The sequence below is a fragment of the Pelophylax lessonae genome, assembly GCF_965119305.1.
Source record: "Pelophylax lessonae genome assembly, chromosome: 9".
NCBI classification, from domain to species: Eukaryota; Metazoa; Chordata; class Amphibia; order Anura; family Ranidae; genus Pelophylax; species Pelophylax lessonae.
The window spans coordinates 184,144,151-184,171,950 of NC_138776.1; the positions used below are offsets into that span (position 1 = coordinate 184,144,151).

At 43.4% G+C, this 27,800-nt stretch overlaps 1 protein-coding gene across 1 annotated transcript in view; it reads right to left on the reverse strand.

The window, feature by feature from the left end:
• PLAC9 (placenta associated 9) overlaps positions 1 to 22,093 on the reverse strand; it is a 75,824-nt gene extending 53,731 nt beyond the window's left edge. The window contains exon 1 of the mRNA XM_082268215.1: positions 21,810 to 22,093. Coding sequence (XP_082124341.1) covers positions 21,810 to 21,891 — 82 coding nt within the window. The 5' untranslated portion in view covers positions 21,892 to 22,093. The remainder of the gene's footprint in view (positions 1 to 21,809) is intronic.
• Between the last annotated feature and the right edge of the window lie 5,707 nt (positions 22,094 to 27,800).

Here is a 27,800-nt window from a genome sequence, read left to right on the forward strand (position 1 = left end):
CCTAGTGGTCACACTGGTGGATGCAACCAAAGTTTTTTTCACTCATTTATTCATTTATATATTTTTTATTTGGGTTGGCTTCTTATTGGAATTTTTGGTTACACAATACACTTTATTAAGAAGAGCTGTTTTTGTATTTATTGATTTGATTTATGAGTCACTTACCACAAGCTATCACTGGTGTAACCACACTGTACAACATCCGTTTCTTTGGAATAAAATTCACTGTGTCTTTATATTTTTTCTTTGTCGATTTATTGCACTAGCACTTTGCACCCCATTATTGCACATTATTCTGGGATAAGAGAAATTGGTCATATCACAGACCACAAATCACTTGTGCACTTTATATTTATTTTTATGATACAAGATATAATAGTATCACTATTCATTTTGGATACACTATTTACCTACCTGGTATATTATTTCACTTGGCACTTCATCACTTGAAAGGTAGCGCCGCTTCAACCTTTTGCACTTATTTCACCTTTTAACCCTTAGGGGTTTGGTTGTTGGCAGCTTACACCTTATAAATAATATATACCTGTTACAAACTCCATAGCGCTGGTCACTTCTGTTTATCTCTTCAATGAAACATGGTCTACTGGTCACATGTGTTGAATTCCTCAGAGATCCATGCCTCATTCATTTTTATAAATGTGAGGTAGTCTACACTGTCATGAGCTAGGCAAGTGCGCTTATCGGTCACGATCCCCCCTGCTGTGCTGAACGTCCTTTCGGACAGGACACTGGACGCGGGGGCAAGCCAACAGTTCCATTGCAAATTGTGCAAGCTCTGGCCAGAGGTAGTAGTCCAGGGGTTCATCACTCCTCAGAGCGTCCACATCGGCCGTTAACCCGATGTAGTCGGACACCTTTTTTTACACTCCAACATTTGAGCCACAGAAGCCTGCCTTTTTCCAGAACAACGTGACGACTGCATCATGGAAGGTGGAGTGGAGGACAAATGTAAGGAGAGAGGAGAAGAGGCTGGACAGTGAGAGCCCGGAGTTTGGCTTTGTGGGTTCTGACGGTGTTGCTCCCACTGTGCTCGGTGATGGGATTTCAGGTGCCTTCTTAAGGCGGTTGTCCCTAGGTGAGTGTTGGGCTTACCGCGACTTATGCGTTTACTGCAAAGGCTGCAGATGGCAACACTGTTGTCAGCAACGGACACATTAAAAAAAGCCCACACTGCGGAGCCATGTGTCGGCTTCCTGGGAGTGCCAGATGTGACTGTACATGGTTGATGGCTCGCTCCTGATACATTTGAAGTCTGCTTTGTACCTTTTGTGCAATGCAAGTTCTGCCTGCCTCTCCTCCCTATCTGCCGGTCCGTCAGTCCGCCAGTTCTACAAATAATTGGCCAGTAACTGTTGTCACTGTGTGTAGCGCAGTTAACACAGCTAGAGAGGCCAAATTTTTGCAGGACTAAAATACAATCTTAGAAAGGTATACTGTTAACACCTCACTTCAATCTGTGGTATTGGGGGGCCACAGTTTTATCACACCAGTTGTTCAAAAAATTGGCCAGTGAGTTTGGCACTGTGTGTACCAGACTTAACTCAGCAAAAGAGGCAATATTGATGCAGGACACAAATACACTTGTAAAAGTTTACTCAGATAACACCCCGCTTCAATCTGTGGTATTGGGGGGCCACAGGTTTATTACAACAGTTCTACAAATAATTGGCCAGTAACTGTTGTCACTGTGTGTAGCACAGTTTACACAGCAAGAGGCCAAATTTTTGCAGGACTAAAATACACTCTTAGAAAATTATACTGTTAAATAACACCCCAATTCAATATGTGGTATTGGGGGGCCATTGGTCTATCACACCAGTTATAATACATTATAAAGGGCTTTTGTTACTGTTTGTAGTATTGCTGTAGCAACGCTCAGTCACCACACCTGTCACAACGCTGCACAGTGCACAATAATACTACTAATCCACTATAATATGCTTTCTACAAAGTATATTATACTGTGGATTACCCCCCCCCCTTTTTAGTGCACTGCACAGCAATACCAAAAAATTTGCAGCCCTTTAAATTGCTTTTGTGGACATTAACAGAGCGATTTGTGTGACTGCTGCCGATCTCTAACTGCCCCTAAAGCAGAGACAGGATACCTGCCCCTAACCTGAAAAGAGACTGGACCTGTACCAAAAATTGCAGCCCTTTAAATGACTTTTGTGGACATTAATAGAGCGATTTGTGTGACTGCAGCCGATCTCTCTAACTGCCCCAAAGCACAGACTGGATACCTGTCCCTAACCTGAAAAGAGACTTGACCTATACCGAAATACCAGCCCTGAAAAGGACTGTTGTGGACATTAATAGAGCAATTTGTGTGACTGCTGCCGATCTCTAACTGCCCCTAAAGCACTGACTGGATACCTGCCCCTAACCTGAAAAGATACTAGTAGACCTATACCGAAATACCAGCCCTGAAAAGGACTTTTGTGGATCTTCACAGAGCTATTTGTGTCTGGCAATCTCTCCCTCATGAACACAGCAGACCTCTCCCTATGCTGGCAAAAAGCAGAATGTGAAATGGCCGACAGCTCAGGTCTATTTATAGGGTAGGGGGCATGTCCATGTGCTGAAATGTTTTAATTGGCTGTCCCGTTCCACCTGATGGCTGTGTCATGGGTCAAAGTTCTCCCCAATGTAAACTAATATGGCTGCCGCGAACAACGCCATGTGTTCGCAAATTTGGCGGGCAGCGAACAAGCAAAATTCGCCGCGAACCGGCCGCCGGGCGAACCGCAAGGCTATCTCTACTGATGACACCTCTCATCAATCTAGCCATCTTGATGCAGGAGACACTCGGCACACTTACACAAAGCATCAATCTGGCCATCTCGGTGCAAGAAACACTCGGCACACACACACGAACTTCAGGCAACCCACACATCATGGGAGAGCTGGCACCTCCTCCCTGCCTGTAGACGCATCAATCAAAGCCGAATGTACAGTGATACTTCCTTCACACCTAGTTACCACAATCCAGGGGGTATTCAATTTACATATGTACCATCAAGACTTTATAATGGAGCTGACACATTGATTTCATTCCACGCCCATACCTCGCATCAACATACTAAACAACTACAGCATCAAATATTAGTAATAAATAGATACAATCCGAAACTCTCTATTCTATTAACCCTATGATATCAGAATATATCTGATGTTTATAATTGTTTTGAATCGCCATATAAATTATTAATATAGATTTTAATTTAATCAAATAGTACCCCAAAATAAAAAATATATGAAAGGTTGGATAAAATCTAAAGAATAGCTATATAAATTGAAAATTATATTCCATATAAAATAGCAGAATACAATATATAAAAATTAACAAATAAAAATAAATGTAAATATAAATCAAAAAATACTAAAAAGACTACAGCAATAAAATTGCATCTAAAACACTGAACTATATGCTTATATCCAAAGACCCAAATAAATCACATCTAAATACACTCCATCTGGGTGTTTTGAAAAAGTCAGACCTTCCTCTATCAGCTATCTGTCACTGTTAAGGTCAAATTCTATATTTAAACCCTTTGGCGAGAGCACTTTAGCTTCAAAGATCCAAAAGGATTCCCTTTTACTAAGCTGTCTGATGTAGTTGCCCCCTTTCCAATGTTTGTCAACTTTTTCTATACCCCAGAATTTTAAAAATCTAGGATTTTTGTCATGGCCATGTTTAAAATGTTTAGAGACACTATGTGTTGTGACACCTTTTCTAAAATTTTTAATATGTTCAGCTATTCTTACTTGTAAACTTCTGAAGGTCCAACCTATATACTGTATCCCACAGCTACATTCTAACATATAAATAACCCCTATTGTAGAGCAGGTAATTAGATCTTTGATTTTAGTACTGGTAAATACAAATTCCTTACGCTTTTTGAGGTTGTCTCTAGCAAATCTACATCCCATACATGTCCCTACAATGACACGTACACAAGGGTCAGAGAGAGCTAAAGTCCATTAAAAAGGATGTGTGCTGAGGAATTTGCACCCAAAAAAAGCCAAGCACAGAGCACCAAAGTCATCAGTATGTTCATGCAGCTGTTTTTTTCCTTAGCACATACACTATATTGTCAAAAGTATTGGGACACCTGTCTTTACACGCACATGAACTTTATTGGCATCCCAGTCTTAGTCCGTAGGGTTAAATATTGAGTATGCCCACCCTTTGCAGTAAAACAGCTTCAACTCTTCTAGGAAGGCTGTTCACAAGGTTTAGGAGTGTGTCTATGGGAATGTTTGACCATTCTTCCAGAAGCGCATTTGTCAGGTCCATCACTGATGTTGGACAAGAAGGCCTGGCTCACAGTCCCTGCTCTAATTCATGCAACGATTATAATTAATGGACCTTGCTTTGTGCACTGGTCCACATCATTTGGTGAAGGGGGGATTATGGTGTGGGGTTGTTTTTCAGGGGTTGGGCTCGGCCCCTTAGTTCCAGTGAAGGGAACTCTTAAGGCGTTGGCATACCAAGACATTTTGGACAATTTCATACCCCCAACTTTGTGGGAACAGTTTGATGATGGTCCCTTCCTGTTCCAATTTGACTGCTCACCAGGGCACAATGCAAGATCCATAAAGACATGGATGAGTGAGTATGGGGTGAAGGGACCTGGCTGGCCTGCACAGAGTACTGACCCTTAACCCAATAGAACACCTTTGGGATGAATTAGAGCAGAGACTGTGAGCCAGGCCTTCGCGTCCAACAGCATTGCCTGACAAATGCGCTTCTGGAAGAATGGTCAAACATTTCCATAGACACACTCCTAAACCTTGTGGACAGCCTTCCCAGTAGAGTTGGAACTTAAGACTGGGATGCCCTTAAAGTTCATGCGAGTGTAAAGGCAGGTGTCCCAATACTTTTGATAATATGGTATATTTACTATGGCCTGCTCCACAAGATGACAAGGGGGGAGATTTGCTAAAACTGGTGCACACAGAATATGGCGCAGCTGTGCAAAGTAACCAATCAGCTTCTAGGTTTATTTGTCAAATCTTAATTGCACAAGTTGCAATTAGAAGCTGACTGGTTACTCTGCACAGCTGCACCAGATTTTGAGTGCACCAATTTTAGTAAATCTCCCCCCAGGTGTCTTTGTGTGGAGGCAGCCATCTTTGGTAGTGGAATAGAGCATATTAGGATCCAATCCTCTGATGACTGTCCGATTAGTGTTGGGGGGGGGGGGGGGGGGGAGAAGTGAAAAAGATGCAGCAGGAAAGGTGGAAAAAAATATGGATCCAAAGAATGTATAAAGTTGGTTTGATGTATTGTTGGTCCTAATCTTCAGAAGGCTCTCAGAAGAAGAACAACATCACAGTAGTCACATCATCAAATTTCATAGTACTCAGAAACTCCAGTCATTCTGAAAATAGGAAGCCATCGGTGGTGGAAGTAATCAGGATCATCCTTAGATTATCTGATGTAGCACCCTACAGGTAGGTGCTAGGTAAAGGTATAGTGGGCCTTGGCTGCCTAACAGCAGGGCCATGATTTCAGCTGGACTGTCATGTCTCCCAGGTGTGGTTACTGAGAAGAGAGTCTTCCCACTGGTTCTGTGAGAGGATTCTCAATGGGCAGTGGAGGAAACCCAATCAGTGGCCCTGTCAGGCTTGTCTCTACCCCAGAAGGCAGATTCTGCCACAGAGAATTCTGGAAGTGGGTATACGTTTGAAGGGAATGCATGACACAGCGTCTTTGGCAGGAAGCAGTGTCCGAGGAGGGAGAGTCCGGCTGTCTCTCCTCCTGTCAGAAGGATCAGGTGTCTCAGGTGGAGGCCTGAGAATCCAGAGAGTGCTGAGTTGAGCTGCAGAAGGGATTCGGTGTGCTGAGGACCAGTGGAGGAAGAGGGGTTCAGTTCCAAGAAAGCCTGCCAAGGTTGTGAGTACTGTGAACTGCCCCTGGGGGGTCTGCCTAGTGTAGAGGGGACCACTCTGGTGAAGGTCCAAGGGATCCAGGAGTCAGCTTTCTGTAAAGGGGATGCCTAGTCAGAGGGCCCTGAGGTGTTAGAGGGGGTACCTAGTCAGAGGACCCTGAAGTGTAAAGGGGGCACCAGTGGTTGGGCCCTGAAGAGTCGGTGTACAGAGTTAAGAGTTGCAGCAGCACAAGCAGTGAGAAGGAGCTACCTCAGCCAGTGAAGGGCTGGAGGGAGCTGTTCAGTGACTTTTGAGCTAATTCGAGTGTCAGGAGTCAAGTGTTCTACAGTCCTGGATCTAGTTAAAGTCGAGGTTACATCACAAGTTCAGTATCACAGTATCTGTAAGCGTCAGGAAGCGCTGGTCAGCATTCAGATGGCGTCAAGACAGCGCCAACAGGAATTTTTCTGTATAGTGTCCCAGTAAAACCTAGTTGAGCCGGAGGAAATGTCCCACTCATTCCCTTCTCCCATCCCCTAAATACAATAAACAAAACAAACCAAAGATGCCGAAATGGTCATTGTCTCAATTCTCACACCTGGGTTCACAACTTAAATGTGTTGGAAGTGTCACCGGTAACAATGGCAGACCCATATCAGGCTCAAGGCCTGGAAATATTGCTACACTTATGTTGCAAGTACCCAGTTATGAGGCAACAGGAATAGCAGTGTATGGACAATGTTAAAAGTCAAGAAGTACACTTCTCAGGAGGCATTCAACAAAGTGCAGGTTGTCTAAGGTACTGTTTTGGCACGACTAACCATATTAAATATTCCTTATAAGAGAAAATCCTAACTTTGTCTATAGAAGTACTTAACATAAGAGTTAATTTTGTGATTGAGTGAGGAAACCAACAACAAAAATTGGGAGATCATGTGAACATCCTATCTAGTCCCTGGTATGACTAAGCTCTGAATCATTGAAGAGTTGGGCAATAATTCCAAGCACAAGACTACCTTGCTTTATTACTCTAAACACAAGCAATAATACACTATGGAGAATCTTATGGCACTCTTCCACTGCAAGTACCGGCTCGGCTCCACTCAGCCCTGCTTGGCTCTGTTTGGTTTTCAACTGCATGGTACCGCATGGTACGGTGTTGGAACGGTTTGGAACGGTTTGCTTTTCCACTAAAGTAAAGTGGGTGGGATAACAATGATTCTATGACCAATTAGTGGCTAGTAGTGACAAACAGTCAATGCTGCATGCAAAGGATTGTGGGATATGATACCGGTACGGCCCTCTTAGAACCACAACTGAGGTGGTACTGTTTAAGCGAGCCGTACCGTTCGGTTCCATGTAGTGGAAAAGCGCGGCCGTACCGTACAGAACCGTTCCAACACCGTACCATGTGGTACCATGCAGTGGAAAAGCACAAAAGCGAGCCGAACCGTTCAGTTCCACGCAGTGCAAAAGCGCCATTAGTTACCCCCCTGTTACCTGCTTGAAAGAATAGTTTATACCACAAGTACAATTATGTACAAATTACAGAGCTCTGTTTCTCAATGGATATTGCCTCTCAATGTATAAATCAGCAGGATAAAGAAGATGCCTTAAATCCCTGAGATAAGGTTTTGACTTGTAGACATCTGGAATACTACAGCTTTCAAGAGAAAAGGTCTCAATTTTCACCTAATAAAATGTGTGTTTAAAGTCAGGCTAATGTGATAATAGCAATCGAAACAGAGCAATGACACAAAACAGCTGGTTAACCATCTGATTTATCCCGTTTTTTAGCAGTGAAATTGCTTATTACATAACAAAGCATGAAGTTATCTGCAGCCAGGCTATAAAATAGCAGTATGTAGTAAAATTTTTCTTACAACATGGTTAGTTGGACTTACTTGTTCATATCAGGCTATAAATTAGAGCTGAACTCCAGGCTACATAGTACGTAAAAAAAAAAAAAGATACCCTGAGTTCAATCAAAGGGCAAAATTAAATAAAATAGGAACACATTGCATTCTCCAAATCCTAAACCTGCTGCTAATCTAAAGAAAGGCAAAACACCCTTACAAAGCATGGTCTAGTTTGTTCTAAAAGGGAAGAAATTCTTCTTGATGCCCAAAGGCAAATGGATATTCTCTGGATCAACCATCCACAGTATTTAAAAGAATCTACATAACTGGCTAGATCTGGCTCATATGGAACACTAATTTATAATGGTTCAGCTCTTACTGTAAAGAACCCTTTGCAAATGACACATAAGGTGGTGAACTTCCTTCAGGCATCAAGACAGTCCCTTATCTTTGGTGAGGATTCTAAAGTAAACAACTTTCTACCAATTTTTGGCTTAATTAACGTCTAGCCACGTAGACCTACGTCGGCTGACTTTAAGGGGTTATACCGGGATGATGCCTCTAGCTAGAGGCATCATCCCGGTACCGTGGTCGGCTTTCTGTCGGTAAGGACCGATGCGGCTCGGGAGCCGCTCAATCGTTACCCGGGGGCGGGAGGGGACGTCCCCCCCCCCTCCCGCCGCCTTCCGTGGTTTCGCTCGGGGCTCCCGCCCCACCGGGAGCCCCGAGCACCCAGCCGGCATGTCCACCGGCTGGATGGAGTCCCGATGAATGCCGGAAACGGCATTGATCGGGTCTCCGATGACGTAACCCGGAGGCGGCGTCCATGACGTCACTTCCGGGTTACTGTGCTGCAAAAGGCGGCATATTTGAAAAACGGCTGTATGCAAAAATGCCGTTTTCGGCGTTTTGCATACAGGGAAGTGTAGTGGAGGGGTCTAGGGTCTTTTAGACCCTCGTTCCCTACATAAAGTGTACCTGTCACTACATATTGGTGTCACAAGGGATGTTTACATTGCTTGTGACAGCAATAAAAGTGATCAGATTTTTTTTTTTTAAAAAAACCTGTAATAAAGTTAAAAAAAAGAAAAAATAAATAGGGAAAAAAAAATTTAGCCGCCCCCGTCACCGTTAGCTCGCGCACAAAAAAAAAATGTATATGCAAGTCGAGCCGCGAATGAAATCGCTGTTCAAACCACACATGTGAGGTATCGCTGCGATCGCCAGAGCGTGGGCAATAATTAAAAAAAAAAAGAGCTACACTCTAACTCTAAACTGGTAACCGTTAAATAAATTTTAAGCGTCGCAGATTGAGATCTCTATTGACCGCAGTTTGTCGCCATCCCACGGGGGGCGCAATTTTAAACCGTAACATGTTGGGTATCTATTTACTCGGCGTGACATCATCTTTCACAATATATAAAAAAAATGGGCTAACTTTACTGTTTAGTATTTTTTAAATGCAGTGAAATGTGATTTTTCTAATTTTTTTCCAAAAAAATGGCGTTTTAAAGACCGCTGCGCAAATACCGCATGACAAAAAATTTTGCAATGACCGACATTTTATTCTCCAGAGTCTTTGCTAAAAAAATATATATAATGTTTGGGGGTTTTAAGTAGTTTTCTAGCAAAGTGGTAAAGTGGTTAATAAATATTATTCCAAGAGCCCCCCCCAACCAAAAAAAAAAAAAATCAAAGCTAAATCCAAAAAGTGCAATCACACTATCGTGGACATGTTTACAGATACTACTTAGCAGGCTAGGCCTTATAAGATTAAAGCTAAAGCAGAGATCCCAAAAACTGATACCTGAAAAAAAAATTACAAAAATAGCATTTCTAACTTTTTCATAAAGCCTGTCTCAGGGTAAAACATAAAACCTCTCTATATCTCCTTTCCTCCTCTGGATCCTTAAATGGATTGCACTGCTGGACTGCCAATAGAAGAGTCCAGTGACGCAGGTTTCCAAGACGGCCACCTGGTCGTCAGCGCACATTTTTACAAAAAGTTTTATAAAGTGGATGCGTTTGCATCTGTGGATGGAAGGTTTTGCAGGCTGCTGTTTAAGAGAACCTGTTCCTCTTTTAGTGTCCATTCACACTACCGCGACTTGTCAGCCTGGCAAATCGCGGTCCATTGACTGCTACAGGACCGGTTCTAATAGGAGTGACACAAGTCGCTCTGACTTAGAAAAAGGGTCCTGTACTACTTCTGGGCGACCTGGAAGCGACTTGCATAGACATTCATTATATGAAGTCTGTGCAAGTCGCGCCGAAGTCGCGGTGCACGCGACTTCACAGGTCGCCCCCGAAGTCGGAGCGACCTAGTGTGAACCGACACTTAGGGTGTATTGTTTTTTTCAGGTGGGCTCCAGTTGTTTTGGTTGAGCTCCTGTTGCCTGGTCGGCTAACGTTTAGCCTTGGGAATTTTTTTGCTGTTTCCCACCCCTCATGTTTAACACTGCTTTGGGACATCCCAATGGTTAAGAATACCAGAAGCTGCTTCTGTCATTGAACGAAAGAGAAAATTGGATTTTTAACTTACCGTAACATCTATTTCTCTGATGTTCATTGATGTACAAAGCACCTACCCCCCCGGTGGAGTTATTCTCCTGAAACAGAGGTGGGAGCCGGTACCTGTCAAAACTAGGTACCCCGTCCCAACAAAAAGTGCCAAAGGTGGCAGTGGAAGGAGGGGGGAGGGGGGGGGGGGTTTGCGAGCAAGCGGAGCTTCCTGGTTCATGCTGATCCAAAGGCTTCAACGTGTTCAAGTAAAAAAATCCAGAGTTCTGGTATTCCCATGCCTTCCCTTTCTGCATGTTTGATCCAGGTTCAGAAACTACAGAAGCCCATTACCCTTATAATGCAGTCCAATTGGAAACACAAGCTGTCAGCTGTAAATAGCGCAGACACACACAGATGGTGCTCCCATTTATTATACACAGGACAAGAATTATAAAACGCTTGTTGTAATCACAGCGAGTTACAAGAAAGAGATTTCTGTGCATGTGGAGAATGCATGCTGAAAGTGGCAGATCCGGGTCACTGTGGACAGCGGGAGAGGTCATTAGTATGACTGAGGATTGTTAGAGCAATATTGGGAGCGCTGAGAGAAGCTCCTTGTACACAAAGATGGACAGGGCTGTGAAACTCGCAGCTTATTCCTGTACATTACACCAGTATAATGTGCAGGGCAGACGTGTGAGTTTGACAACGGTTCTTCAGGCAAGCATATCGCCCACAGTTATACTTTCTGTGCTTGTCTCTTGCACAGTTTCATGCCCTCCACATTCCTATCATGCATATACTTGCCAGCCATCATAGGCTCAGCAATTCACTTCTGCACACACTTTTTGCCATTATATCGTTAGCAATCCTCTCCTGCACATACTGCCCTCTATCATACCCTCTGCGCTTCCCTCCTGCACATACACTATATTAACAAAAGTATTGGGACACCTGCCTTTATACGTACATGAACTTTATTGGCATCCCAATTTTAGTCCATAGGGTTCAATATTGCATTGACCCACCCTTTTGAGCTTGAACAGCTTCAACCCTTCTGGGAAGGCTGTCCACAAGGTTTAGGAGTGTGTCTATGGGAATGTTTAACCATTCTTCCAGAAGCGCATTTGTGAGGTCAGGCACTGATGTGGACAAGAAGGCCTGGCTCGCAGTCTTCACTCTAATTCATCCCAAAGGTGCTCTATCGGGTTGAGTTCAGGACTCTGTGCAGGCCAGTCAAGTTCCTCCACCCCAAACTTGTTCATCCATGTCTTTATGGACCTTGCTTTGTGCACTAGTCCAAATCATTTGGTGGAGGGGGGATTATGATGTGGGGTTGTTTTTCAGGGGTTAGGCTTGGCCCCTTAGTTCCAGTGAAGGGAACGCTTAAGGCATCAGCATACCAAGACATTTTGGACAATTTCATTCTCCCAACTTAATGTGAACAGTTTGAGGATGGCCCCTTCCTGTTTCAACATGACTACTCACGAGTGCACAAAGCAAGGTCAATAAAGACATTAATGAGGGAGTTTGGGGTAAAGTCCTGATCTCAACCCGATAGAACACCTTAGAGATAAATTGGAGAACAAACTGCGAGTCAGACCTTCTCTCCAACATCAGTGCTTGACCTCACAACTGCGCTTCTGGAAGAATGCTCAAACATTCCCATAGACATACTCCTAAACCTTGTGGACAGCCTTCCCAGAAGAGTTGAAGCTGTTATAGCTACAAAGGGTGGGCCAACTCAATATTGAACCCTACACACTAAGACTGGGATGCCATTAAAGTTCATGTGCGTGTAAATCAGGCGTCCCAATACTTTTGGCAATATTATGTACAACCTGCCATCATAACCTCTGCACTCCTCTCCTGCACATACTGCCAGTCATCATAGGCTCAGTAATTAACTTCTACACACTATTTGCCATCATAACATTTGCACACCTCTCCTGTGCATACTGCACTCTATCAAAACCCCTGCACTCCTCCTCTGCACATACAACCTGCCATCATAACCTCTTCTCCATACTGCCCCTTCCATGCCCTCTACAGCCCTGTACATCCATGCTCTCTGTACTCATCTTCTTCATTTATTCCCCACTGTCATTCTACCTAGGGCCAGGACAAGGAGAGCTAGAAGGAGCATGTGCCCCAGGTGTTGGGGGGGGTTGCTGGCAGTAGTGGAATCACTGGCGCTGGGCACCCAGGGCATGTGCCTGCATCACCTGCAGGATTCCCCGGGTCCCCAATGCCACAATTGCCAAAACTCCAGCACCTGGGAACTCTACCTGCCTGTCAGCAATTCACTTCAGAGCCAAGGAAAGCTTCCCCTGGGCTCTTCCTCGGCTCTAATGTGTCTTATGACAGAACAGGAGAAGCCTTGGAGGAAGAAAATCAATTGGCACTGAGCCGCTGCAGATGAGGTCTGTGTGGGGGAATACCAAGATTTGTGCTGGGGGTGGGGGGGGGGGATGTTTGAAGGGAAGAACACAAGAACATTTATACTGAAAGGGAAAGGAGAGGATTTGTGCTTGGAAGGGGGGGGGGGGGGGAGTTTGAGGGGAGCAGGGAGTAGAGCATTTGGATTAGGGTTAAATTAAGAGAGTTGGGGGGGGGGGGTACGCTGGAAAGGGTGCTTTGGAGATGGGCAGGGGGAAGATAAACGTCTCAGTGTAGTCATCTTCTGCGTTTGCTCACCCTGTGGAAAACATGAGTGAGTTGGAACAATTAATGGCACAGCTTAGGGCTGCCCCTGATATAGATGGCTCAGAATGGGTTCAGAGCCAGGTTTCCGCCACACTTCTAGGGTGCTTTAGTCCAGAAAGGACCCCTCGGGCTCAGCGCCGGATTGGGAGCCCCAGCAGGGACCCTTTAGGCCTTCCTGCCAAGTGTATGCAGGCTTCTGCAGGTGGTGGCCCTGAGAAGAATCCTTGGCACAGGCGGAGTCCTCAGAAGGTGGACACTCACCATCCTGAGGCCACGATCCCATGCTCAATCAGCGGGGGAGAGTGCACACTGCACTGTGATTTTATCGAGTTTGAGGGAGCTGCTGTGCAGATTTGGGGATGGTTCGGCAAGAGGCACTGCGCCAGTGATGACGTGGGATCTGCCGTATAGACTTGAGGAGTCGGCGCTTGGGAGTATCTGTCCCCCCGTGGTACCATCAGGGACGGTGGCTGAGACACAGACAGAAGATGTCATGTCGGGGACTGTGGTGCCGGTGAAGAAGTTAAAAGACGGGGACAAGGAGATGGATAAGGTGAGATTGGCGGACTCAACGAAGTGTTAGGTTTATGTGTGCTTCGAGGGACCCCTTGGACAGAGAGGTGTACCACAGGTACGTGACAAGATATGGAGGGGGGAGTGTGGAAATATTTTCCCTACTCCAGCTAGAGAAATCAAATCTAGACGGGAAAACCTGACAAGAGTAAAAAAGAGGAGGAGAGGAAGGGATACCGCCGTATTCCCAGCACATTTACCAATTGGTTGCAAGCTTTTGCAATTCTGGCTAGTGTAGTTAGGGAAAAAGCTCCTAAAAATTGTTTGGCACTTTTTTTGTTACCTAGGTACGATTGGGGAGGCAAATAGAGTGTATGGTGGGCTGGCGTGGCTCTGTTATGATGAACATCTCCGCCAGCGCAAAGCCGTTAGGCCTTCCATTCACTGGGATCACAAACATATCGGCCTATGAGTGAAGTTGATGACTTCAGCCAGGGCTAGGAATCAGTTTTTTTCCAGGGGGGGCTGACAGCACCTCCACCTCAGGTTTGTCGGCCTCTGGGAAGAAGGAGTTGTGTTGGCAGTTTAATGAGAGTTCCTGTCGCTTTGGCAGTACCTGTCGTTTTAAACACGAATGTGCTGGATGCGGACAAAGCCATTTGCTTGCCTGCTGTTTTAAGCAAGGAAAAGGGTGCACAGGGGATTCAGCTGCAAAAAGGGAGGACTCCAGTGAGAGTGGAAAAGATGGTCCCTTTTTTAAATAGGTACCCGGATCAGGAGTCTGCCCGACTTCTTGAGATGGGATTTAGGGAGGGATTTCATATTCCCTGCATGTTGAATGCCATTCCACTATTATCAAACAATTTACTTTCTGCGTTCCTTCACTCGGAAGTGGACTCGGAGAAGCTTTCCAAGGATGTTTTTTTGGGTGGAATGAGCGGCCCCTTGTCCTCTCCACCATTTTCCGGGCATGATTGTGTCTCCTTTAGGGGTGGTACCGAAGAAGGAACAAGGAAAATTCAGTTTGATACATCATCTTTCTTATCCTAAGTGTGGCTCAGTCAAAATGGTATTAGCCTGCAGGCCTGTGCAGTTACCTATACATTGTTCTATGCAGCTGTCTCCTGGGTATTTAAGTATGGCCGCTGTTCACTGATGGCCAAGACTGATGTGGAGGCTTTTCGATTTCTCCCAGTTCATCCGCAAAGTGTTCATTTGTTGGGTTGTCATTGGCAGGGTTCGTATTTTACGGATCGATGTCTACCGATGGGATGTTCCATTTCGTGTGCCCTGTTTGAAACCTTTAGTTCATTTATAGATTGGGACATGTCTGGGTTGAACTCCATCATCCATTATCTAGATGTTTTTCTTTGCATTGGACCGCTGGATTCAGACACTTGCACGATTCTGCTGGGGACTTCACAGCACATAGTGAACTGTTTCGGCATTCCTTTGGTCCCTGACAAGGAACTGGTTTTCCTTGGCATTACAATTGATTCGGTGGCCATGGAATGCCGATTGCCTTTGAAAAAATTGGAGGCGCTGCGGAGGGAGGTTGGTGTAGTGGGTGGCTGTCAGAAGATTCAGTTACAAGAGTTGCATTTATTGCTGGGCAAGTTGAATTTTGCTTGTAGGATTATTCCTATTGGTAGATTTTTTGCTGCTGGTTGTCCTTGGCTACTTCAGGCGTTAGTCCCCCGAGGCGCTATACTCGTCTGACCAGGGGGCTGTTTGGTGGGTGTACTGTGATTTGTTTTATTTACGGGTGTTCTGCAATGACGGGCATTTGTACGGGTTTTGGGGGGCCAAGAGGGTGGATGTCAGGCCCAATGGCAGGCATTTGGTCTACCCAGGAGGTGGGAAATGTTAGATGGATCGGGATCCCGGGGATGCTTTGGCGTTGGGTGGTTCCTGAGGTTACTCCTTTTGCCAGGTTAGATAGGGCACCTGAAATTCTGATTTTACATGTTGGGGGCAACGATTTGGGCCCTCAAGGGGGCTGATCAGATCAGGTTTGATTTTATCAAGCTTCGTATTTCATTCCCTGATATGACTATACTCTGGTCAGATATAGTGGCGCGCACTTCATGGCCGGCGGCCAGATCGGTGGAAAGGCTGAGTAAGGCGTGAATCAAAGTTTAATAAAGAGGTCGGAAGGTTTGTTGTTAGGAATGGTGGCCTGGTCATTAAAGAGTTGGAATCCAACAGTTGGCAGTTCCTGAAAGACAATAGGGTTCACCCTAATGCTGTGGGCACTGACCTATAGTTTTTGGGGTTGGAAGATGCTTACAGGGGGCTTTTCATATATGGAGGGGCCCACAGGTGTACGGTGTTACACTTGTGTCGTGGTGGCGGTTTGGGGTTCTTGACAGGTGTCTAAATCTGGTGGGGATCCGAGGTATGTGTCCTCGAGTTGGTAAGGTTCACTGCATGGTGACCAGGTAGTGTGAAGAGCCCTGTGTGTCTGAGGTCAGCTGGATTAGGCCCCCGAGGTGGTGTTTTGCGGCTGGGGTCGCAACTCAGCTATCTGGTGCCACAGACATATAAAGTGACATATAAAGTTTTGGAGATATGGTACTGTCAAGGACCTCAAATTATTGGTATCTGCTTTAGGACATTTATTATGTTTGTTATTTAAATAAAAGGTTTTGTTTAATAAAAGTCTGATTCCGGACATTTTAACCCACTTTTAGTGCTGTGTGGTTTTTCCTAAAAGGTAGGGGAAGGTGGAATTTTAGGTAAATAATGGGATATATGGTCGGGTTGGGTGGTGAGCTCCTATCTACCCTAGTCATGCTAGCAGGTGGGATTTTACACTCTTCTGATCCCTACACTGGAAGATGCTGAAGATCAACAGAAGTACAACAAAAAGCATCAGGTTCTGCACTGACTGTTATCGCAGACTGGAGGTTTACAACTATCCAGAAATCAGAATATGTATATTTCAGGCTTTCAATCTGATCAATGTTGAATGAGTAAACAAAATCAAAAGTAGGTAGTATCACGTGTATCATTGCAGGGGAAATTTTATTTTTTAGGAACTAAATTGCAGCCTAATATATAGACTACAATGTCCAGTCTATTTATTATTCTTCACTTCTTACAGTGGATACATGCTGGCAGTTGCTGGGTATGCACAAATGTGACCTTTCGTGCATCTAAAGCCAGCCATGGACGGTTCGAATCTCGGCTGGGTTAGCAGGGACCAGCTGAGAATCGAGCAAATTTGTAAGGGCAGGCTGAATGTATCCATGTTGATCAATCAACCAACTTGGGTACAACCAGCCTGCCAGATTTTACATGCGATTATCGCTTGTAGATGTTATAACTGCTAGCAATAATTACTGTGTTTTCAACACAGTTTTGATTCTCCCATCAAAACTGACTATTTTGATGGGGGCATTGAGTGTCTTTTTTTCTGCAACTCGTGGTTGCAGGAAAGAAAATTGCTCAGTCTACGTCCAGCCTAACTTATTTGTACAATTAAAGTTTAGTTCAGGGGTAACACACTGAGCATATACTGAAAAGGTTTTCTGTTCTCCCACATGGGGTTTACTTTCTAATAACAAAATATGAAGTTTTGTTGTTAAGGTTTCTAGACTGAGAATAGCTATAGCTTTGCCAAAGTAGGAATGATATATTGTAAGTTCTAATTAAATATATAAATATAATAGTTACATAGTTAGTCAGGTTGAAAAAAAACGTCCATCCAGCTCAACCAATAAAAAACAGTAAAGAAACCCCAACCATACAATCCGATATACACAATCCTATACCCGCAGCTGATCCAGACTAAGGCGAGGAAAATATATATATATATATATATATATATATATATATATATATATATATATATATATATACATACATACACTTTACATAAATAAACAAAATGATGGCAAATGTCAAACAGTCTGACTTTCTAACATGGACAAGTAACAAAAGATTTTGTCAATATAATCAATCTCATGGAGTCACGGACAGTAGAATCTCTGTGACATCTGTATAAAATTTGCTATTTCCCTTTGAACATATTACTGTAACAACAAGCAATTCCTAGAAAATTGTACATTTAAAAATAGCAATCACTTGCATTTTTCAGCATGTTATTGCTTTTACGATCATCTGCATCTCATTGATGGGAAAGCACAGATAATACTGGTGACTAGTCCTATGCCCTCTGCTTGCCTTTTTTGGGCCGAGCTTCCAAAAATGTAGTTCCTCTTTGGTTCACCATTTAGCACCCTTTCCTTTTGGGAACAATTGTCTTACAGTATTCGTCTATGGCAGTTACATTTCTACCAATGTCATTACACACTAGTGATAAAAATATAAACATACAAAACCCCATAAACCGCTACTAGACCTGGGACTGAAATCCACAGACTGCGGTTTATAAAAATGCTAGTTGCCTGGCTGTCTCTGGTCTCTCTTTGAGCAATTGACCAGGAATTAAAGTGTTACTAAACCCAGGACCCTGCATTCACTATATCTGGTCTCCCACAGTGCACAGAACACGGAAACGCAATTTGTTTAGTAAATATAAACTTCTAAATACCTTTCCTCATCAGCAGCATATAGCAGTCTTGTGATTTCTATCAATGTCTGGTTAAAGATTGTAGGAGGAGTTTTCATACTGCACTGGCTGCACTATTAGACCCCTGCACCCCTGATCCTCTGTCTGGACAGTGCTAATTGGCCCTGTGCTGATCACATGCACCCTCCCAAGAAAAAAAAATAAATTTCTAGCAATACACATCAAACTGAGCATGTGCAGAGTGCCTCCAGTAACTCTGTCTTGTCTGGACATGTTTTGGAGTCAGCGGAAGAAGGGGAGGATCAGAGAAGACAGGATCAAACAACCTTTTTACACAATGCAGATGATTACCCCTTAGGTTCCACAGTGAATTTAACAAGCATGCTTTACTGCATATACAGACTGATTTTACTGTTGTGGGTTTAGTAAGATATTAGGCTACTGAAGTCAGAGGAAAGTAGAAACTTCTGATCTGCACACTTGCCCCAGGTGGGACACTCTTAAAGGGGTTGTAAACCCTCGTTTTTTTTTTAAAAATAACAATAACAAACATGCCTATACTTACCTGCTCTGTGCAATCATTTTGCACAGAGCAGCCCTGATCTTCTTCTTCTAGGGTGACCAGGCCCCTCCTCTTCATCCAGTGCCCCCACGGAAAGCTGCTTTCCCTGGTGGCACTTGTGCGTGCTCACTCCCGAGTCCCACTGCTGCTTCCATTAACAAAGACAGCAAGACTTAGCCCCACCCCCATCTCCCTTTTCACTGGATTTGATTGACAGCAGCGGGTGCCAATGGCTCCTGCTACTATCAATCTGTCCAATGAGGAGGGAGACGGTGGCTGGGCTCATGCACATCGCTGGATCGGATTGGGCTCTGGTAAGAAAAAAGGGGGGTTGAGGGGGGGGGGGCGGGGGAGCTGCAGCACAGAATGTTTTTCACCTTAATGCGTAGAATGCATTAAAAAGTAAAGAGCTACCTTTTTTTTTTTTGGACCTGCAAAGTAAAGGTATAATGTGCCAGTATGCATCGCATACTAGCATATTGTGTGAAACTTACCTGCAAATGAAGCCCTCATTGTAACCGCTAGAGGCCGCATCCATCTTCACCTTTCTTCTCTCCAGGTCCACAGACTCTGGCTGTGAGACTGGCCAGAGCCGTGTGACGTCACTCCCGCGCGTGGATGTGGTCACGGCACTGGACTCTGAAGAAACGGCACGGGTGGCCATTCCTTCAGAGCGCATGCGCCGATGACATCAGCTGCATATACAGTGAATATCTCCTAAACCGTGCACGTTTTAGGACATATTTACACTTACTATAGGTAATTTTCATTATAGGTTTACCCAAAAGTACAAACAATAGATGGAAGTTTACTTCACCTTTAAGGTGCAAAAACCTAGAGGCTTTACAACCACTTTAAAGTTTTGAAGCTTTTGCAATAGCAAGGCAACGTGTTTTCAAACAGAGTCCAGTAATGGAAGACTATTGGTTTCCTCTGTACCAGGTTGCCATTAGTAAGACAAAATGCTGTAAAACATACTATTTACCATGAGTTTATCAAAAGTGTCATGGGTGGATCTTTAGTCAACTGTTCCCAATGATATCTAAGCGTTCAGGTGCCTAAACTTCAATGCCTGAAGCTCAAAAAGCAACATGAGCTACTTAAAGTAGAATGAGTAGAGGGAGTGCAGAAAAAAAAGTACAAAGAGGCATGTTATGAGCAGTGTAAGCAGGCAATGGGAAAAGCGAATAGAATTCTAGGACGCATCACTAGAGGGATCAGGATGTTCAGGATTCTCCTATGTAGATCTTTAGTGAGACCTCATTTAGAATACTGTGTCCAGTATTGGAGACCTCACTTACAGAAAGATATTGATATAATAGAACGAGTTCAGAGGTTACAAAAATGGGGAAAGGTCTGGGGGGATAAAACATATTGAGAGCGACTTCAGGAAATTAATATGTACAGTCTGGAGGAAAGCAGGGAAAGAGGAGACATGATTGAAACCTTTAAATACATCAAGGGGTGAATACGGTTCAGGGGGCAGTTTTTTTCAATATGAAACCAAAATCAAGAACATGGAGACATGACCTAAAACTGGAGGAAAAATTTAAAACTAATCTTAGAAAGTATTATTTTACTGAAAGGGTAGTTGGAAAAAAAAAAACTTCCAGCAGAGGTAGTGAGACAGTCAACAGTAAATGCTGGTTTACACTATAGCAATGTCAGACATCGCATGTGATTCGCACCACACTGCTATACAAATCACATGCGATGTCTGTGCGATGCAAATTCAGCCACACAGACTGTATGGCTGAATTTGCATCGCATTCAGACCAAAGTCTTTCAGGACCCACTAAATGGCTTCAAACATGCTTGGGACAAATGTAGATCTATACTCAGATAAAAAGTTAACAAAAAAACCTCCCCCAAAAGAAAAAAAAAAAAAAAACACAGAACACGTGAAAAGAAAAAACAACTGCCTGCAAGTTGGGTGTGATGTGGGAACCCGCAGTGGATTTGCAGGGTTCCTGCATCACACCAATGTGAACCGGCACTGAATGGCTTCAAACATGCTTGGGACAAACGTAGATCTATACTCAGATAAGAAAGTTAACAAACCCCCCCCCCCCCCCAAAAAAAAACACAAAAGTAAAAAACACAGAACACGTGAAAAGAAAAAAAGAACTGCCTGCGAGTTGGCTGTGATGCAGGAACCCGCAGTGGATTCGCTGGGTTCCTGCATTGCACCAATGTGAACCGTCACTGAATGGCTTCAAACATGCTTGGGACAAACGTAGATCTATAGTCAGATAAAAAAGTTAACAAACCCCCCCCCCATAAAAAAAACAAAAAGACAAAAATAAAAAACACGGACGAGAAAAGAAAAAAATAACTGTCTACGAGTTGGGTGTGATGCGGGAACCCGCAGTGGATTCGCAGGGCTCCTTCATCACACCAATGTGAACCGGCACTGAATGGCTTCAAACATGCTTGGGACAAACGTAGATCTATACTCAGATAAAAAAAGTTAACAAACCCCGCCCAAAAAAAAAAAAAAACACAAAAGCAAAAAACACAGAACACGGGAAAATAAAAAAAGAACTGCCTACGAGTTGGGTGTGATGCGGGAACCCGCAGTGGATTCGCAGGGCTCCTGCATCACACCAATGGGAACCAGCACTGCATGGCTTCAAACATGCTTGGGACAAACGTAGATCTATACTCAGATAAAAAAGTTAACAACCCTCCCCCCAAAAAAAAACACAAAAGCAAAAAACACAGAACACGGGAAAATAAAAAAAGAACTACCTACGAGTTGGGTGTGATGCGGGAACCCGCAGTGGATTCGCTGGGTTCCTGCATCGCATTTGCAACAATGTGAACCGGCACTGAATGGCTTCAAACATGCTTGGGACAAATGTAGATCTATACTCGGACTAAAAAGTTAACAACAAAAAAACAACAAAATAAAAACCACAGAACACGTGAAAAAAAAAAAAAAAACGGGCAGACCCGATGGACTACTCCTCTTTTTGTTTCTATGTTTCTACTTTTTAGGTGTTCATATAATCAAAGTTTATGGGCCAAAAACACCCAAACAAGCTCCTGTATGGCACTTCACATGCCAAAACTCACAACGAATCCGCCCTAAAATCGCCTACCTGCGCTGCGCTAAAGTGCGACTGGGGGGCTTAGAAAAAAAGCTTTCACCTCATTGAGAGGCAAGCCCTGCTATGTTTGTATGCACAGATCTGTCACACAGAGTTATTTCAGGAAATACTATAATTACCTGTCAGGCTTCCATTCAACACCATCAGCAACATCAATACAAGAGGAGCGATGTACATGTTGCCTCTACGGACACACTCCATCCAGCAGATCGGAGTCAGCAGGCTGTAGTCTCCAGTGTCCTGTAATAATATGGCCCGTGTCACCGTACTGTGAGAGAAGCACAATCTGACTGGGGTTTAGAGGGAAGGAAATTACTGCAGAACTGGTGAGATTTTTTTTTTTTCTTCACATTCTCTCCATAACAGCAGAGCCAGTTATCCAGCAGGCTGGCAGAATTCCAGAGAGACTCCCAGGCCCCCCTCTCTCTGTATTTATACACATAGGGCGTGCATGGAATTCAAAGGCCAGTGTTTAACCTTACAGGAAAAGCGTGTGAGAAAAATACCCATGGCCTTAACCCTGTCCACGCCTCAGGTATTACAGGAAAAGGACATGCGGAGTCAGGGCTTCAGATCTTCCAGCATTTTCTGCTCATACGGTCATCGATGGTGCTCCGTAACAGCTGGAAAACCACATGGTACTTGTTTAACTGAAAGCAGATATTCTTAAAACCATTGGGTCATTATTATTTACATATTTAATCTGACGTTTATTTTTACGGTAGGAATGAATCACTTAAAGTAAACCTCTCATTAAAGAAATATGGGGGCCTCCATTGTCAACCTGCTTTTTAATAGGCTAGTTGACTGGCTGTTTTGCAGCGCCAAAATCTTTATTTCTTTCCGAGCCCCTGGCCTGGAACAAATGAGGCTGGTCACTTTAATACACAATCATGTGTGAGGGAAAGAATGCTAACACAATTGGTTTAAAAGAAAACTCCACTTTTGTGTAAAAAAAATAAGCAAATGAAAAAATATAGCATATATAATTTCTAGACAAGCAATAATGTAATTTATTGTTATTATACATTTTTTAACATTTTTTAGTCTGCAGCAACTGCAATTTCCTTAAAATTCAAAGCAATATGGCAACCTAGAGCACTTCTGTACACCACTGGTGTATGGAACATCCACAGAAATGTCATCTCCTGCTTGTGTGATTGGCTCAGTGATTTTACCCAAAAGTCTGCGATAAAATAGAAATCAAATTGTAGGCACCTCCTACAATAAGAATTTCAGTTTCAGCAAGATACTCCTGTGACGGACCCCGGTACTCAAGAAGAGTATAATACGTCCGTCATATAAGCTTCCCTTACCCAGTAACAGAACGATACCAGATCCCACAGCCCACCGAGTCACTAGTCGGTACACAGAGTAGGGTCGTGAAAAACATAAGACAAACATAATGTTTTTTGAAAACTCACACAGAATTTATATACCACACAATCAGGTGAGCCCGATTACATTATCGTATGCAAAGGAAACTGTATACAGGAATATAATTAACATAAATAAACAACAACTAACAAACTATGCTAATCCACATCTAGCAACTAATAGCTGGCAGTGATATAATTAACATGAGCTAATTAGCTAGTCACCTAAACCAGCCTTGGGGACCAGACCATTCGGCATCTACAGCCCTGAATACAAAGTATTGTACAATACACAATATCATAAGTATAAACACATAACATCTCACAATAATTTGGTAACAAGGTAAAATGGTCACAAGGTGAATCTCATCTCTAAGAGATGCTCAGACAGACAGAAACAATGGGAAAGATCTACTTAACAATAAAACACATAAACTACCTCAAACTATCCGGTAAAAAGTCTACAGCAGTCTATGAGACAAACTGCTACAATATTCCAGCAGTCTGAAAAATGTGGAATTAATTATTTTTCATAGATTTCTTAAGAGATATTGTTGATAAATATATTTGCCCCATTTGAATGAGCCTCTCCAACCCAGTCTGCAGGAGGGCCACCATATTCCCTCTGAAAATTAACCTGTAGAAGATTTATATTACCTCTTTCCATTCACTCCAGAAGGGAAGCTTTATTGTCCTTATTCAGAGAAGTAATCCAAACCATGCTCTCAGCATCCATTAAGTGGTTGTTCATCATTATAGAATGATCTGCTTTCTCCATAGGCCATAATCTGTGGGTAGGGGGCTTTCCCCATGACCTCTCCAAAAGCCCCTGTCCTGGTTGGGTCTGTCACAACTGCCAAGGGTTCAATATTTCTAAAGGGATGCTGAGCCTACAGCTTTTCCCATCAATGAGAGTGCATCAGGTGAACCAGTCCCTCGCATTCAGAATCAGTATGCAAAGGACATTGTGAAACAAGCAGCAATTTCTTCTGAGCAGCCAACTGGTAGAAATCTGCAACAAAGTTTGTGAAGATTTTAGCAATTGGTATAGATCACCCAAAGGGGATTGTATTTTTCTCAACAAAAGTGGAATTTACATTTCTAGTAAACATGGTTGTTAAAGTTCTTTAAGCTTAGTAAACACTCGCTATAATGAGTTCATAAATCAGCCTCGTAGTACTAAAGATAGAGGATCATATCATAAAAAACCAGGCACCTAGCACTTTCAGAAGGTGAACCCAGCAATGATGGTCTCCTTTCAGCCTTTTAATTTTAACATTTTTTTTATGAGTTTATTTTTTTTATTTCTTGACTGCAAGCTAAAAAACCCAAGAAACAATCCTAGCCACAATTTTCACATATGTATTTTTGTTATATCTTGCTGAATTGATAATTATTTTTATTTATTACAGGTACTTATATAGCACCATCAATTTTACGCAGCTCTTTACAATTACAACCGGCAAAATAAGTATTAAACGTAAATGTGGGTAAAAAACTGCGCTAAACCCTATGGTGGAGGGCTTGAAAATCCTACCACATATATTGGTTAAGTGACAATATATAAAAAACTACATAAAATACATATAAAAGTTTTAAGGTATTACTACCTTGTGCCATATAGTGAGAATGATATGAATATGTTAAATATGTCACAATTAAAAAATTATCATCAATAATTAAGTACTCAAGTATTAAAGTGCAATATAAATCATAATTTTAAAGTGCTAACAAATGATCACAAAGTGGATTGATAGAGTCCGTAGTGCAATTGTGCTGGTATTAAATAGTGCAAACTGTGCAAAAAAGTCCTTTTGGTGCAACTATGACAAGTGCTGATGTAGGTGCATATACGTATGCAGTAGTGGTGTGACCCTCCACTTCACCTCCAGTGTTTAAATGGTAAGATGACCCACTTACCAGATCGAGTGGATCCCTCTTGGCCTACGCCAGCAGAAATCGGTACAGGCTTGGTCTTGGTAATTTCCGGTTCCCTGGTTGTGTGTGGGGGTCCACGGCTTGTGCCTGTTTGTGCTCAGGATAAAAAAGGAAAGAGGCTCCTCATCGTGCAATCCTGAGCACAAACAGGCTATACATCATACAGGTGATTTAAAGAGGCTCTGTTCTTGGGATGCATACATAGTTCGAACAGTGCCTTTAAGGCAGTGCCATCTTAAGAGCATTATAGGCCCCAGGGCAATGCAGTGCACTGGGGTCCTGCCTACACAATAACCCACGAGAAAAATAATGCAAATTATCGATAAGGCAATATTTATTGGTACAGCAATGCAAGGCTAATGACAGCTTCCAAGTTCGGTGGCTGGGTCTGGTGAAAACACACACGGACGGGAATCAGTCTCGACTGTCCTGTGTGTGCCTGCTCCCGTGGAGGCGGACAGGCATTCCTGGAGTTGTGGGCTCCCCCTGCACGGCCCAAGTGGCCTGACAGCAGTGCAAGGCCGACAGGCAGTTGCCCCTTGCTAAGTTCAGGGGGAGGGATGCACACGGGAATCGGGACTAATGCTTGGCTGGGTCGCTTCATTCGGTAAGATGGCCCTGCTTTAAGGTGGAGGTCAGGATGTACAGGGTTGCTGGAAAATAAATCTGAATATGTGTAAGCGGTGAAAACAATTTGAGAAATTTGCATTTGTGTGGGTCAGGTTCTCTGTCTCTACATAGCATCTAAGTCCCTGGTGCCCAACCTGCAGCCCTTTGGTATAGAATGTGCGGCCCTCGGACCTCAGCAGTCTTTAGTGGGAACATTGATTAGGGTAATAGCACTGATCTATTCTAGCATAGTGTAACATATACCCATTTTCTTCTGCAGCATATCCACAGCCAATAATGTGGCATTTCCCAATCAGAACCTCATTTCCTACTTGAGGTCTAGAGTTTCTGACAGTCCTCTCAAGCATCATCTAAAAGATGATTGTGCGCTGACACTAAAGAATAAAAATATAGGAGCTGCTGATATCACCTAATGTGTTCCCACGTCCACAGTAAATAAAGGAAGAAAGTATGTAACAGTGCTGCTCAACCAATGATAAACATGAAAAAACAACGGAACAAATTAATAATAGTGCTTACACATTAAATCAAAAAAGTGCTAGTGCAAGCAATCAATACAAGGATACTAATTGATAGAAATAGATAAAAATAGAAATAAAGTGCAAAAAAAAAAAAAAAAAACTGCAGGGAACTGACAAGTCCCCTACATAAAGTCAATAGTGATTCTCCATTAACCACTTCTGGAACGGAAGGATTTGCCCCCCGTCGTGCGACGCTGTACCTAAATAAAATTGATGTCCTTTTTTTCCCACAAATAGAGCTTTCTTTTGGTTGTATTTGATGAACTTTTTTGTGCTATAAACAAATAAGAGCGACAATTCTGAAAAAAAAAAACTATATTTTTCACATTCTGCTATAGGACATTCCCATTCATCATTATAGGACAATTTGTACTCTGCTACATATTTTTGGTGAAACAAAAATCACAATAAGCGTATTTTGATTGATTTGCACAAAAGTTATTGCGTCTACAAACTAGGGGAAAGATTTATGTAATTCGTATTTATTTTTTTCTAGTAATGGCAGCAATCTGTGATTTTTAGCGGGACTGCGACATTACGGCGGACAGATCAGAACTTGAACTGACATTTTTGACACTTTTGGGGGGACCAGTGATATTACTACAGTAATCAGTGCTAAAAATATGCACTGTTACTGTAATAATGACAATGGCAGGGAAGGGGTTAACCCAGTTTTGATCATAGGGTTAAGTGTGAGCCTAGGGGAGTGTTTTCTAACTGTATGGGGGAGGGACTTGTGAAATGAACACAGAGACCTGTGATCCTATATAGAAGGATCACAGGCGCTTTGATCATTTCAGAGAGAAATGCTGCTGTGTTTACAACAGCTGACCATCGCTCTCTCTCTCTCTCACCGGGGAGTGATTGCGGGTGCCTGGTCGCAATCAATGCGGCCAGTCCCGCGGATCAGCATCCTTGCTGCCAAGTGAGGGCGGCCTCGCCCCCCTAGGACCGCTCCCCGAACCAACGTGCCCATACGCCGATTCACGCAGCCGAGCCAGCCTGCCGCAGTATATCTTATTCCATAGAGTTTAATATTGAGTTGGCCCATCTTTTGCAGCTATAACAGCTTCAAATCCTCTGGGAAGGCTGTCCACAAGGTTTGGGAGTGTGTCTAGGGGAATGTTTGAACGCTCTTCCAGAAGTGCATATTGAGGTCAGGCACTGATATTGGATGAAAAGGCCTGCCTTGCAGTCTGCGCTCTAATTCATCCCTAAGGTGTTCGATCAGGTTGAGGTCAGGACTCTGTGTTGGACAGTCAAGTTCCTCCACCCCAGACTTGCTCATCCATGTCTTTCTGGACCTACCTTTGTGCACTGGTGAGCAGTCATGTTGGAACAGAAAAGGGCCATCCCCAAATTGTTCCCACAAAGTTGGGAGCAGGAAATTTTCCAAAATGTATTGGTATGCTCATTCCCCAAGAGTTCCCTTCACTGGAACTAAGGGCCAAGCCCATCCTCTGAAAAAAAAAAAAAAACCACACACCATAATCCCTGCTCCACCAAATGATTTGGACCAGTGCACAAAGCAAGATTCATAAAGATGTAGATGAATGAGTTTGGGGTGGAGGAACTTGACTGCCCAGCATAAAGTCCTGACCTCAACCCAGAAGAGATTAAGCTGTTATAGCTGCAAAGGGTGGGC